The sequence below is a fragment of the Cavia porcellus genome, unplaced genomic scaffold, assembly GCF_034190915.1.
Source record: "Cavia porcellus strain 051 isolate PalLab524CR breed Dunkin Hartley unplaced genomic scaffold, mCavPor4.1 scaffold_9, whole genome shotgun sequence".
NCBI lineage: Eukaryota > Metazoa > Chordata > Mammalia > Rodentia > Caviidae > Cavia > Cavia porcellus.
The window spans coordinates 13442488-13457682 of NW_026947492.1; the positions used below are offsets into that span (position 1 = coordinate 13442488).

Sequence of the window (15195 nt, forward strand, 5' to 3'; positions counted from 1 at the left end):
AGCATAGTCGTTATGGATTAACTCCTCGGTTGATCTGGCTGCCAAATTTGTGGCCCAGGTGTTTGTCCTTCTGTGACATCTGAGGGCCCCTGAGAGAGTAGGTGGGGAAAGTTAGGGTGTGGTGGTGGAGAAAGGGAAGAAAGGATGGAGAAAGAGGTATGGGGGGCTAGTAGGGGGAAGGTTTTCTGTCCCAGAGCTGTACTAAAAAGCACAGCTCTAAGGGCAGGTCAGCTGACTTGCACTTCATTAATTCAAGAATTGGTGATGAAGTGGGTGGGATATGCTGTCCCAGCTAGACTCTCAGGGGACATCTCTGAGTCCCCAAAGCTCAATTCTCTGCCCAGTGTGCCCACAACAACTGAGATGGCTGGTGGGATAGACTGATCTCAGATGTCACTCAGTAAGAGAGATGGCACATGCTCCTGATTTGGGGGCTTTGTCCTGCCTCTGCCTGTGGCAGCAGCTGCCAGGAGCTTTGTTAGTCTCCTCATCCGTTTGCTCTCCATACAGGTGAGGTGACATGAATAACTCACGCGTTCTGAAGTGCCAGTGCTTGAGCTGGTGTCCACTGATGGATAGTGAAATAGAAAGCCTGGGCTTAAGACGGCACAGCCAATAAATGGAATGGTGAAATAAGGGGGAAAGAAAAGGGACGTAGTTATGTTTCCACAGGACAAAAATGTCATCTAAAGGAACTTTTCTCTATTCTGAGATTATATCCCTCCTCCGTTTTAGCAAATGAATCCCCAAACCTCAGTGGTGTAACAAGATCGCCTGATTCTGAGAAGCTCAAGGTAGAAGATCACCCTCTCTGTCACACAGGTCCCTTCTGTCTGTGCTCGGCTTTGCTAGCTTCTAGGGCAGGGGTGGCGAACCTATGGCATGCGTGCCATAGCAGGCTGTTTGTATCACCGAAAGCTCCAAAAGGTTCACCTTCACTGTTCTAAGGCTTTGAGGTCCTTTGAATGCAACCTGAGTCCAGACAGGGCAAGAAAATGGGACCCTGTGGGGGCTCTGATCACCCTCAATCTCAGGGCCTCATCTTGCCCGATGAGTCTGTGGTGTCCTCACAAAGCAGAGAAGAAAACAGAAAACGGTGAGTTAAGTTCTGATACCATGTCTGGTTTTGTTCATGTCTTTACCCAGTAAACTGGAAATCAGTATCCAATCCTCTGCCACCTTCCTAATCTATTTTTATTTTATTGGCTTACAGAACATCTGGGATCTACTGTTCAAGTAGTAATTCAAAGGTCAATTCTGATGATTTCTGGAAGACATTTCTTTGCTTAAGATAATTTTCATTAATATATAATTACATAGTTATGGGGCACTGTTTGCTATTTCAATAGAGGTATAGAGCATGTAACAATCAGGTAACTGGGATGTCCAGGTAGTTGACTTCTCTGTCACCTTAAACATTTATCAGTTTTTTTGTGTCGAGAACATTCCGAACCTTTTCTGCTAGTTAATTTGAAATACACAATTAATATTTATTAATCATAGTTATCCCGTTTTGCTGTGGTACATCAGAAGTCATTCCTTGTATCCAAATGCTTTTTTTTTCTCTTTTTGAACCCAGGGCTTTGTGCACAGTCTTGTGCGCCCATAACCATTTCTGTCACTTTTCCTTGCCCTTCCAGAACTGCTGGGAAAGTTTTTCTCTTTTCTTTTCGAATAAGAGGAATGTTTCAGTGTTTTGGTGTAGGCCCTCATGATTGCATGTCACACATGGAATAAGAATCAGAGTAACACGACTGATGTTATGAAGGATGAAAATAAAGCAAAAGACTAGGTTATGCTAATGAGATCCTGCACAGATTTTCTGAAGTACAAGTATATGTAAAGAGGGGACTAGTGTCTCCTCTTGAGAAGTTGAGTCAGATAGAGTGTCCACAGTGGGGAGAATAGGCTGCCATGGCCCAGTGTTTCACATCTCACAATCTTTTTTATTTTTGGTACTGGGGATCAAACTCATGACCTTGCACTTGCCAGGCGGGCACTTGTGCCACTGAGCTAAATCCCCAGCCCACATCTCACAATCTTGTGGCTCCTGAATGACAGAGGAGGGGGGACCTTGATTTTGAGTGTGTGTGGCGCTTACTCCCCATGGTTCCTGATTCATGTGTTTGTCTCTTTCAGGTCAGTCTGAATGACTCCCACAATCAGATGGTGGTGCACTGGGCTGGAGAGAAAAGCAACGTCATTGTGGCCTTGGCCCGGGACAGCTTGGCGCTGGCGAGGCCCAAGAGCAGTGATGTAAGTATTTGTGTGCTCTGGGCACTCCCTAGTGCCCTCACCATGCCCTTTTTGATGCTCTGATATTATCATGCGAGAAAAAATAGCGGGTAGTTAGAGAATGGGTGGGGTGAATTCTATGACAGGGAAGAGAGTCAGGGAAATAATTCATATATTCCTTGTTTACTGAACACAGGGTGCAGTCTGTGTGCCAAGCAGATGTATGCACCGTGTGATTGTTTTTGTGAAGTTCTAGGTGGCCTGGGTGGTTATATCTGCTCAACGATTTGCTCACCCACCTGATTGATTTTCCCACATGCCCGTGTCTTGTAGCACACGACCATTGGATGAGCTGTTGAAATTTCTTAATTTCCACTATTGGATACTGACTGTGTTTAATTCAATGCTTTAAGGACAGGAGACCAAGGGTTACAAATTCACTTCATCTCTGCCAACAGACCAAGAAGTAGGAAGCGTTACAAACTCAAAGATCTGTAAGAGGGCAGGTAAAGGATGGGGAGGAACCCAGCTCTAAGTGTACAACACTATATCCGTAAATAGAAAAGGATTGTCCCATATTTCTTCAAGTCTGTGACCTGCTTGGACAGTCTCCCCAGTTTTCATAGAGATCCAGGGACAAGAAACATTCCCCTGTGTCTTACTTAGTATGTGGCAACTGTTACTTCATCTCTGTGATGGCGAGGTGCTGGGAAGAAGTTCTAGGCTCTGATAGCATCTAGGATGCCAAGTCTCATGTTGCCAGGTCTGATTTTTTTTTTCAAGAGAAGCCCAGAGGTCTGGATGTTTCTGTGAAACTGCTGACTCTTCGAAATTGGCAGCTAATGTATAATTTTACAAACACTGCCTGGGCCAAGTAAAATACAAGAGAGGGTCAGAGCTGGCCCTTGAGTCCCAAGTCTGTAACCTGCGTTCCAACCTTCTCCTTGTGGGCAGAAGAAACTTCCCCTGCCCCAGATAGGGGTCCAGGTGGAGGCCCTGGACAGAATAACACATTGAGCACTGGTTACCCTGTGTCCTGGCCAGGGGAAAGCTGATGGATTTGCTGGCACTTTACACCAGCCTTAAGGATGCACTTGTAATTCTTGAGTGTAGGTTTGGTCTTGGTGATGTCCCTCTTTTGTATCTACTGTCTGTGTCAGATGCGTTCTGAGGGAGCCTTGGGCTGTGTCTGGTGAATTCAATTAGGTAACCCCAGACAGGGAGGGCCAAAGAATGGCCGGCTGTAATGGTGGGTAGCTTTGCTATGGGTGAGTTCAGAGCCACAATACCTAGACAACTGCAGCAATTGGTCTGGTCTGGGTATAGTGCATAAAAACAGAGCTAGAGTAGCATAGGGCAATGACTTTGGCCAGTTTCTAAATGTGATCAGGGTTTACAGGCAGCCACATAGGAATGCTTGCTGATCCCATGATACTCTGTAGGCACCTGTGCATGTGTTTAGGGCAGTGTTGTTTCTGTGTATCCCTACTAACCACAGATGCCGGCTCTGGGCTGTACCGTGTTAAGAAATCTTCTATGGGGTTTTTATGCTTTAAAATAAATTCTTTGACTGGATTTTGCAAGCTAGGTAAGACAACTTAATACTTATTTCATAGTTTTGATAGACAAATAGGAGCTTAGGGGCATAAAAGGATTCACATGGAGTTACTCAGCATGTCTGTGGGTAAGTTTGGGGGTGATGAGACCAAGACCCTGTCACGTATTCAGTGTATGAGACTGTGGTGTCACTAAATGACCCACTTGTCTGGACTCAGCATTGAAAGCCCTGTGTTCTACAACCCCCTGTGTCTCCAGTCTTGGGTGAAGGATTGAAGCTCTATTCAGCTTAGCTCTTACTCTGTCTAAATATTGGGGTATGTCATACTAAGAACCGATTGAGCAGTTGAAGTGATTAGTTATTTTGGAATGAAATGTAAGGTAAGATTAAATGGAAAGGAGATGTAATGCCCAGAGTTAATAAATAGAGATGGCAGAAATTTCCTCCATCTGTATACAAACTACATTAAAGAATTGGCAGATGAAACTAAGATGTTCTGATGTAAAAAGTTAATGCAAAAATAAACTGTGACTCAGAGGCAGAGTTGGTGGTGTTGGAGCGGTAACAATCCAACTTTTCTTTTAAAGACTGCGAGGTTGGTTCATAAGGCCCCATTAGAAGTCTAAAGGGAAAGAATTTATATAGATAAGGACCTCTGTGAACTGTGGGAAAGGGCCAAGGTCGTGCATATTTAGTATATGAAAAAGGATGGTTCTACAAGCTAGGATCCCAGATACTTTGATCTTACACAGGGAAAAAAAAAAAATTACTACCTAATGAACTGGTGCCAGTGTGATTAGATAAGGAACATTGATCTTCATCTATGAAAGCTGATGAAATGGAACAATAGATGTAGTTTATCTTGATATTTCATTTTTATCTTTTCTTGTGCTGTGTTTTGCAAAGTTCTTACTTGTAGTATAATTAGCCAAAGAACTACTGAGATATATTATCTATCAGAAGATCAGGATTTCTGGGTGTGATGGTGCATACCTGTAATCTCAGTACTTGGAAGGCTGAGGTCAGAGGATTGCTGTGAGTTCAAGACCAGCCTAAAATACACAGAAAGACTCTGTCTCAAAAAAAAAAAAAAATCTAGCTCAGCTAGAAAGATGTATGAATGCTGAATGGTAGAGCTCACTGTCTTTGTCTCTCCCCAGTAACACCACGGTAGTACAATGTTGTGATTTGTTCCCCTGAAATTTAATGGTTTGCAGGGTCAGTCCTTGCTAACATGTAGACTTGTAGCCTTGGGAGGCTGGTGTCTGGCTGAGCACAGGCTCTGAAATTAGAATGCTTAAATTGCAATCCTGGCTCTGACATTTATTAATAATCTGTTTCTGGGCTAGCATTTTTTTTTAACCTTCTTGTTGGTCTTTGTGCTAGTCAGCTTTGTGTTACTGTAGCAAAATACCAGCAATGATCAACATATAAAAAGGAAAATTTTATTTTGGCTCACAGTTTTGAAGGTTTCAGTCTATGATTGTTGTCACCATTGTTTTTAGGTCTTGGGTGGGGGTACTTACTGGGGTAGCAGTAGTGGGGAGTAATTGGTGGAACAAAAACACATCAGGAGCCAAAAGACCACAGTGAGGAGGGGACCAGCACCTCAGAATCCTCTAAGGACACACCCACAGTGTTCTAAAGACCTCCGATAGGGGTCCACCCCTCAAAATTCCACCGCTTCCGTGTCACACCACTAAACCTTTATATATGGGCCTTTGGGGACTTTCAAGGTCTAAACTAGAGCAGTTTATCACTGAGACAGTACCTTGTTAGCCAAAGTGTGTTGTATGGATTAAACTGTGTTGTGTGGACTCCACAAGGATTTTTGGGAGCTATTTAGAAATGCACACTCTCAGATCCCATCCAGAGTTTTTGAATCAGGAGCTGCACTTGGCCAGTGGCCTGCCGGGTGGTAATTTGTAAGCACATTAAAATTTGAGAAGCAGTCCTGTACAAAACCAGGAAAGGTGCCAGATGTGGAGATGTTTTCTGTACATATGAGTCCCCCCATTATTATTATTATTATTACCTAGTTTTAAAGTACAAGGAAACGAGTTTTAAACTATGTACTTCAGAGGAAAGAAGTTTTACACTATGCATTTACACTATGCATGGTTACACTATGATGTAACCATGGGCAGCTTAGCGACTCCTCCCTTGTTGAATTTTATTCTACAGGGAACACAGTGTCGCATTGAGGTCAGAGAGGACCAATTAGTGCCGAAAGCTGTGTCTGAATGGAAAGGAACAGGCTCCCGGAAGCCCCAGGGCAGGGAGGATGCGGTGTCAGCTCTAGTTTACCTGGAGATGACAGTAGGCAGTGAGTCAGCAGTATCTTGCTGCCCTGGACAAAGACAGCCTGAGTTGGAACTCACACTTGTTGATGCAGTATACAGCCCACAAAGCCATCAGCCCACTGAAGTTTAACTCAGCACAGTCAGGGCCTTCTGTACACTGTTCTGTTTAGAGACGAGTGGATAACTGCACCAGCCTTGAGCCTAATATTTGCCCTGTGGTGCTTATGGTCTGTGGCCATCAAATGGAAATTAGAATTATGAGGGTCGGATAAAAATACCATCTTGGAATTGTTCAACCTGCAGAAGGCAAGGGAGATTGATGCAAGTATGATTTCTTTCAGGTACAGGATGGACCCTTAGGTACTCATTTCCCAACCACTTCCCCCAAACTGGGGATCAGCCCAGGGGTACTCTATCACTGAGCTACATCCCCAGCCCTTTTAATTTTCTAAAGTTTTTTTTGGTACCGGGGATCAAATTCATTATCCCATGCTTGCTAGGCAGGAGCTTATGCCACCTAGCCAAATTCCCAGCCCCCTTTTTATTTTTTTGAGACAAGATTTTGCTAAGTTGCCTCAATTGTGACCCTCCTGCCTCTGCCTGCCAAGTTGGTGGGATTACAGGAGTGCTCCACCATGCTCCGCTGTACGTACTCTTAACCTCTAATAAATATAAGATCCAAGAGATGGGTTTTGCTTGCTGGGGAAAAATAAGAAAGAACTTTCTGATAGTGAGAATGGTTTCCCCTTCAAGTACACAGTGGGAACAGTGGCGGAGAATCCAGGAAAGACTGTAATTTGCTGGAGTAGGTCTTTCCTTCCTTGTTGGCCAGCACTTCTTCTGGTGCTGGGACTGACATTTGGGGTACAATGGAAGCAAAGTAGAGAAAAGAGAACATCTCCAAGAAAGTGCTCACAGACTGAAAAGATGACTAAGTTGGCATTGGAAAAAAGTCACAATTTTTTTTTTAACTTACTAACAATAGGACCCTGGGCTAGTCATTCTCTTCTGTCTTAGTTTTTGTTTTCTCTTAAATGGAAATCGTGACAGTCAACCCTCAGTATCTATGGGTTCTGCATTTATGGTTCAGCCAACTGGAAATTGAAAATGGTAGGAAAACAGTTGCATCTGTACTAAACATGCACACACTTTCCTTGTAGGACAGTTACTTACACAGCAATTACATTGTCTTAGGTGATGTAAGTACTTTAGTGAGGATAGAGAATACACAGAAGATGTGGACAGGTGCCATGCAGATACTATTCTGTTTTATAAAAGGGAATTTGATTGGCCACAGATTTCAGTGTCCATGGAGTCCTGGAACCAACTGCCCTGTGGATACGGAAGGACAGCTGTATACTGTGTCACTCACTGCTTCACTCAGATCCCTTTTTTGTTAATTTATTTGACACATTCATTTAGTTGCTCTTTGCCTTATAATCATACTTATTCTTTGCCAAAGTCTTTGCAGACTACTTGGTATCTTTGAGATGCCCCGAAGGTAAACTACCTTGTGAGATTTTTAAAGAGGAAGAGAGATAAATGATAATATGAAAGAATATTAGATGCTGGAAAAGCTACCTTATGTGGACATATCTTATTTGTGTTTCTCAAGAACTAAATGATAGCAAATTATCAAGTTAGGAGATTTTGGAGCTAGGAAGGGCCTTTGTTCTCTGTTTGGGGAGCCATTAACTGGCTATGCATGAATTCTGAGCCTCCCTGGAACTTGGGGTTCCTTCTTGGCCTGAGAAAGTCCCACTTCATCTTTTTACCCACCTAAATTGTCTGTGAGCTCTCAGCCTGCTAAATTCCTGAAGCTGCTTTTGCAGCTGCCCTTACTGTGTGTTGGTTGTTGGGAGCACAGCCCGTGTTCCTACTCGTTCCTCCCATGGTGACCTAGAAAAAGGCAGCACCTCTGTCTTAGCTGCTTCTAACCTTGACTTCTGTTGAACGTTAATGACCCTCAGGAGCAGTTGGTTCCCTGTGAACAGTCTGCCATCTTTCGTTGTTTACCTGGGGTGTGTCCGCAAACACACACATGGTTCCATGCCCATCTGTCCGTCTTTATCTTTGTACTTCTGGTGCCCAGCATAGTTTCTGGCTCTTGTGAAACTCTCAAAGCATATTTGGTATGGAGTCAAATGGGAAGGGTTGGCCATACACTTTTTGGGATTTGTTCATTAATTCTTATTCTTCGTGGGATTCAGCTGACATTTTTCTTTAGTGTGACCCTCTATTCTCTTTCTCCTAAATCATTTGAAAAGTGACTGAATTATGATTTTCACTGTTACAATCATCTACCAGGTTTGGGTTTTTTAGTTTCTTGATTATGCTAATGACTTTTCACATCTCATAAGTACTCAAGTCTAGGTCTGTTTCATCTGACTGCTTCCATTCTGCCCTCCATGGTAATGGCTTTGAGGTTGCTGGCTTTGACGCAAGCAGCCTAAATTAAGATCCTAATCTGCTTTTGTTATGACTATGGCGAGTACCTAATCTCACGATTTTAACAATTCCATTTGCCGTAGGATTGTGAGAGTTGCCTGAGCTGGAAGAGCTTAGTACTGTCTCTGCGCACAGTAAGCACTAAGAGAGTGATAGTTGTTCTTTGTTTATCAACATGGCTACTACATTGCAAGAAACCGAAAGCAGTGGAGAAGCAAATATTGTCAGCCTGGACATGGATCCTGCTGCCACTATTATCTCCATGCCACAGAATCACACATCTAGTGCAGAAAGGCATTCTAGTACTGATTATTTTTCTCAGTGTTGGGGATGGAACCCAGGGCCTCATGCACACTAAGTAGGTTCTGTACTATGAACCACACCGCTGTGATATTTAATCACTTAGGACTCTTCCATCTCATGGGGGCCCATGAGGGTTTTTTCCCTGAGCATGGGATGCTCTAAGAAGAGAACATCCCAGCAAAGGGATACGGACTCAAATTGCCCTGCTGGATTCATTTCCACAGATGGCAAAACAAATTTCCAACCTTTTATCCTTCAGAGGAGCACCTTCTCTCTGTCTCTGGATATAATTTGTTAAACACTTATCATGGCCACAATGGGGATGTTATCATTGTTTCTGTGTCTGTTGCATGCTTCAAGGACTTAGCTTTGCCTCAGCAAAGAGACTAACACACTGCAGGCAGAGGTGGCTGTAGCCCTTCCATGCTTTCTGCACCTTACAAGCTTGGAGACAGAAACGGAGGTGTCTGTGGGCTGTCTGGTAACGTCAGTAATTCATGTTGTCAGGGACCCAGTGGGATCCATATGCAGGGTCAGGGTTAGAGCAGAATGCTGGGAAGGAGAACTGTGAAGATCTTTCTGCCTGATTTCTCAACCAACTCTTTTCCTCTTCTTCTCCTCTGTATTCCAGGTATACGTGTCTTACGACTATGGAAAATCATTCAGTAAGATTTCAGAGAAGCTGAACTTCGGCATAGGAAATACCAGTGAAGCTGTGATTGCCCAGTTCTACCATAGTCCTGCGGACAACAAGCGGGTGAGGAAGCCACTGATCAAATGATTGCTACGCTGGATGGGTATTGGGAGACAGAGCCTGTCGTGGTCTTTGCCGTGTGACTGGTAGTCAACTGTGTTTCGGCTAACCTGGGAGATTGTGACAGTACAGTTCTTAGGGTAGGTCTGTACAATCAGGCAGGCAGGATTTCCAGACAAACAAGGGTAGGTTAAAGCACAGAAAATCTGCCAACCAATAAATTGCCTAACTTACTCATGGCAAAAATGTTAGCCAGCTATTCTGGGACTTGCATGGCAGTCTAATCCATGGTTTCCAAAAGCGGCTGCTAAAAGCCAGGTTAGCTGGCATCGCAGCATGGGTGTGTGTGCATGGATGTGTGCAGACATGATTGTGCTTGTGCATTCCTCTGAACCTATATAAATTCCCTTTCCCTGAACCTATATAAATATGGAAAAGAAAACCACGGCAGCAGATAGAGCTGTGCCTCCTGCTTGTTTCCCCACGTGGCATGCCTGGAGGCTTGTTTCTTGGGTCGGGACCCCCCAGGCAGGTCTCTTAGCTCTGAGAGTTATGTTAAATTACTTTCTACCCTTCTTACATTGCCTAGCTTTTTTACTAGGGTTGAATGACTTCTTCAATGGAAAGACCCTTTGCAGAAACACTTGTTAGTGTGGAAGCTTTCTAAACTGCTACTTCCTGCTTATGCAGAATGAGCTCAGTGAAGAGGACCCACAAGAGCCTTCTTCAGGGCCCCATCACTGGCTTCCAGCTTGCATGTGGTCTCCTAGCAGGGGTTGCATTAAAAATATTTAGCAACTGATGTGGCTGAGGCCCTGACCAATCGGAACAGAGACTGTCTGGAGGGTGCTGGGTCCAAGAGGCTCCTGGTGGGCCAAGCTTTAATCTTGCAGTTGCTAAATTGGCGAGAGGTTCTGAGGTAGGGGCCCTGATTTAGGGCTTTATGAGGAGCCCTTCCGGGGATGGCTATTTATTAGCTGGTACAGAATGATTAAAAAATCATAACCAGAATAGTCATTACTGGTGCATACTGGTTACCCACCAGTCCTGCCTAATGACCTGAGTGAAGCTGCGGCTGGTGCAGCCTCCTCTGTCTCACCTAACTGCAGGGCAAGGAAGCAGTTTCCCTCTGAGTTGAAAGCAAAGAGGAAGTAGTGCAGGAAGCTGGCTTCCGTGCCCCTCCTCCCCGGTCCCCTTCCTGTGGCTTGTCAGGCCTGATCCTAGGGTTCTGTGGGTGTCCTGGTTCCCCTGCTCCCTTACCTCTGGATTCCTGAAAGGGGAGGAGCTCACTTCAGGGCCTGATTGCTGCTTGTGCCACCTCTCCCCTGAATACAAGTCTGTGCATCCTGCCTAGCAAGAAACGAATGACACTTGGATTGCTCACTTTGTCAGGCTGTGTTTAATCTTTGTTATTACTGTTAGGTTTCTACATTCTCTCTCTAACTTTAGCAATAGCCACACCTTGAAGCTGTCCTGTAGTACTCTGGACTCTCCCTTCTCAGCTGTATCTGGCCCTGCGCACCTTCAGGGCACACATGCCTACAAGTGGCTTATTTTTTCTTTCCTGGTAGTTGTGGGTTGTGGTGAGTAACTGACCACTCACACCTGGGGTCTGAAAAGTTGAAGGCAGGAAGGATGTTGCCTGGGACCCCAGAGGAGGTTTGGTGCAGGCAGAGGATGGGGGTTTTGGAGTATCAGGTATGCACAGGGCTCAGCAGGGGCTATGGCCTGGGGCCAGAGGGAGGCAGAACATGGGGATGATTGCAATAGAAGAGGTCCAGGTGTTGCATGGTGGTGTGGGGGTCACATGTACCACACGTGTGCAACCTGAGTACTGCCTGCCACGCAAAGTGATGCATTTAAGCTTATTTGTGGGTATGTTGGCTGCACTTTGCAGTTGGGGAGGATGGGGAGTTAGGAGAACAGAGATGCTGTCTTTAGAGACATGGGTTTAGAGAACCCGAGGCCTGGAGCAGGCTAAGGGAGCCAGGCAGACTTCGTTAGAGCCCTTCTAGTTTCCCAGAGAAAGCTGTTACCCTCTTGAGACATCTCAGGAAGGAAGTGATGATTCTTACTATGCTGATTGCTTTTGTGACTTTTACCTTTGTCCTTTGGAAGGCAAATTGCCTCTCCAGAACTACCACTTCTGGGTAAACTCCCCAGGGCTGGGTACTTCCCTGTCAGTAGCAGGGTGCTGGGCCCCTACAAGTCAGCACTTGAAGCTAATGTCAGTAGTTGCTCTGGAGGGTTAAAATGTCAGGAGAGAAGGGCGCATGGAAGGCTGGAGGGAACAAGTGCCAGTGGAGGGAGTGAGGGGGCAGCCAGCTCCAGCGTGCGGCTGTGACCTTTGATGGCAATGCAGTGACGGAGGGTCACCTGACTATTCAGGTCTGTTTTCGCATGCCGGTAGCCTCACTTCCTCTTCTTAGCCTCCTGCGTGCAGCTGCAGCCAGCTGGCTGTTTCACTAGCCTTGCCAGCCCCCAGCGAGCATCAGGTAGCGTCTAACCGATTCTGGCTTCTTTGAAGAGGACCACTGAAGTGTGGCATGCGTCACAGCCTCAGCCTTAGCAGCAGTGAGGATTGAGCCCGCCATTCCCCAGGCAGAGGCTGGGCTTAGGTAAAGCTGCAGACAATCCTGTTTGCATTTCTTCCCTCATTGCCTGCTCCACCCTTTCCCCACTCGCTGTACTCTTGGTTTCTGTACTCAAAACTGGAGATTGTCACCTGTGTTGATAACATATGGACACGTCTTGCAGCTCAGTTCATTATGTTTGCAGTAGTGTGCATTTTCAGAGGAAAGAATGAAGCTTTTCTGAAAGCTTGCAAGCTTTTCAGCACTTGCAAAGAGAGATGGGGAAGTAGGAGAAAGTAAAGATGTCCTTGAGGTCACACAGTTTAGGAAACATCTGCAGGGCAGCACTGCTGACAGACCTATGGGCTTGGCTGCCAGTGAACTTGACAGCCAGACTTAACAGCAAGATGGGACAGTTTGTGCTTTCTGACCAGGTGCATGTGTGACGCATCACACACAGCAAGGTGCACCGTGTGTCCATGGTGAATGGAACCTGTTACAAAGTAGAGCTGGAGGATTAAGGGAGGTTGGATCAAAGGTGTGCAGTCTTCATGGAGTGCTTTGGATTAGGGTGGAGCTTCCAGGATGGACACATAATAGGTAGAGTAGTGTTGATGGAACTCACGACTGCCTGCTTGCAAGGCAGGCGCTTATGCCGCTGAGCTAAATCCCCAGTGCTTCCCCAGGGAAGTGTCTTTTAGGAAAGTGTGTCTCCTGGAAGTATGCATAATGGATTGGAAAGGAAGGATTCGAAAAGAGTATGGAAAGGGAACCATTGGGGCGATGAAGTTGCTCAGTAGCTCACCAAAACCTCCTAGTCCCTGCCACATATTCCATACCTTGTTAGTCCTGGAAGATACGTGGATGAATAAAACCCAGTGCCTGAGTCCTGTTTGGTCAGTCTCTAATATAGACCACATTAGTAGCACTGGAAATAAAAAAGAAGACACAGATTTTGAAAGAGATTTTAGAGAAATACTTAATGGGTAGATAGCTACTTGAAAATGGAAACTAAGGGGAGGGAATGTAGTCAAAACCCAACCCTGACTTAAGTCATGGAGCTGGAGAATTGGATTTTGGTGAGAAGGTGTTGAAGAATTCAGTTTTAAACCCAGTGAAGTATCCTGATCCATCAATGGAGATGACAGAGAAAGGAACAAAGGTAATGAGAGTAGAATCTCAGTGAAAAGTCAGATTTAACCGTAGCTATGAAAATCATTGTATTAAACTACTTTTTGTCACTCTAATAAAATACTTGAGACTGGGTACTTTATAAAGAAGAGAGGTTTTATTTGGCTCTTAGTTTCAGAGGCTGAAAATCTTAGATCGACCTCATCAACTTGGCCTCAGATGCAGCCTCCTTTGGCCGTGTACAGTCATGGCGGATGGCCTTATGGTAAAAGAGGGTGTGAGAGGTGCAACAGGAAGCCAGAGGGCTGAGAGGAAAGGACTACATTCATTCCTTCTGAGAGCAGAACCCTGAATTACTTTGCATGAGGCTCCACATCTTAAAGGTTCCACCACCTCCTGACATTATCACATTGAGGACCAACCTTCCAATTTATGAACCTGTCAGGGACCAACCACATCCAAATGATAGCAGGCATGCAGTAATTATTTTGGTGGCAAGTTGTTCCCCTAAAATTTTCATATACTATCATAATAATTGTAGCGAACTGGTCCATGCTGGTCCCAGGTCCCTGCCCCTGTGTCACTTGTGGGGAACCAACCCACTTTCCCCACCCTGGTGCCACTCATAGGGACATAGACCTGCTAGTTTGTCACCCTGGCCTGGAAGTGAATGAGGATGAAAGACAGTGACAGTCTGTTCAGCAGGCAGACAGATGACTCTTTAGTAGGCAAAGGAGCTCCGAGTTTCTGGCTCATCCTGATTTTATTCACTCAAACACGGGGTACAAATGTTTAGAATAACCCAAGATTCATCTGCTTTCCCTTATGCATGGGTAAGCAATCTGATCTAAGCTGTATTGACTTTTCCCCGGAACCTGCAACCTACCTCATCCCTGCCTGTTACCAAAGGAGCACAACCTGCTGTCTTTCTCCTTTGTGCTCCTCCAGGAGGCTAATTGGGCCACAATTCTCTGTAATTGGTCTCTCACTAATAATAAGTTCGATGATTGAGGGAATCGCTTCTTTGGATTCACAAATGAGAGATTGCAGCAAGCCATAAAATAGATTTCTGGAGAAATCTTTTTTTGAGCTGAGAATATACGCCCTTCCCTAGTAATCAGGATGGTTTGGAAGCAAGAAAAGAAGCAATTTCTAGGGAATACTTTCATGATAAAAATTATGAGGATTCCCCAAGGATCGTAATTGTTTTTATTACATCGCTTAGGATAGTTTTTGCTAGGATAGTTTTTGCTTTCAAAACATTTACCACTTTTTGGGTTAGATTTAATTAGGCTTCTACAGAGTGTAGAGATTTATATTAAATGCTGGAGAAGAAACAGAAGGGAAAGAACACACAAAATGGGCCCTGGAAAGTTTAGGGCAGGATTTGGGGAGAGAGGGTGAATGCTGGGGGTTAGCGATGAAAGCATCCTGGGAACAAGGGTAAAGTGTTTGTCCCGGCCCAGGCTCAGGGCTGCTTGCAGTCAGAGCCAGTTTGATCTGGGTCAGGTGTTGTCACTTAGGAGCAGTGGCCTTGGGCTAATTTTCTCAGATTGGTTGTCTTCTAGGGCGTGAATGGCTGGTTGTGGAACTGTGCCCTGTCGCCCTCATTTCTGGTACACAGCTTGGTCTCCTGGGCCGCCCTGGTTCTTTTGGGAACAGATCTGCCCCCAGGTCTCTCCTGTGCACTCAAGACCTCTGGGCGTCTGTGTGTCCCAGCCCTGTTTCCCCATCATTTTCTCAGGCCCTCAAGGCTATCAGGAAACCCACTTGACTGTTTTCTTCCTGTCCTTTTTGACCAAACTTAAGCTGCCCTAGATATGGAATGTGCTTTCCCCATGGAAGCCTTCCCTGCCCTTCAACGGTCTCTTTCATAGGGTCAGTTCTGAT

General features: G+C 45.2%; 1 protein-coding gene across 1 annotated transcript in view; it reads left to right on the forward strand.

Annotated features, from left to right (window-relative positions):
* The window catches only part of Sorl1 (sortilin related receptor 1), a 149336-nt gene that overhangs the window by 14502 nt on the left and 119639 nt on the right, over positions 1 to 15195 (forward strand). Inside the window, exons 2-3 of the mRNA XM_003472756.5 lie at positions 2140 to 2256; positions 9479 to 9604. Of these exons, the coding sequence (XP_003472804.1) occupies positions 2140 to 2256; positions 9479 to 9604 (243 nt within the window). The remainder of the gene's footprint in view (positions 1 to 2139; positions 2257 to 9478; positions 9605 to 15195) is intronic.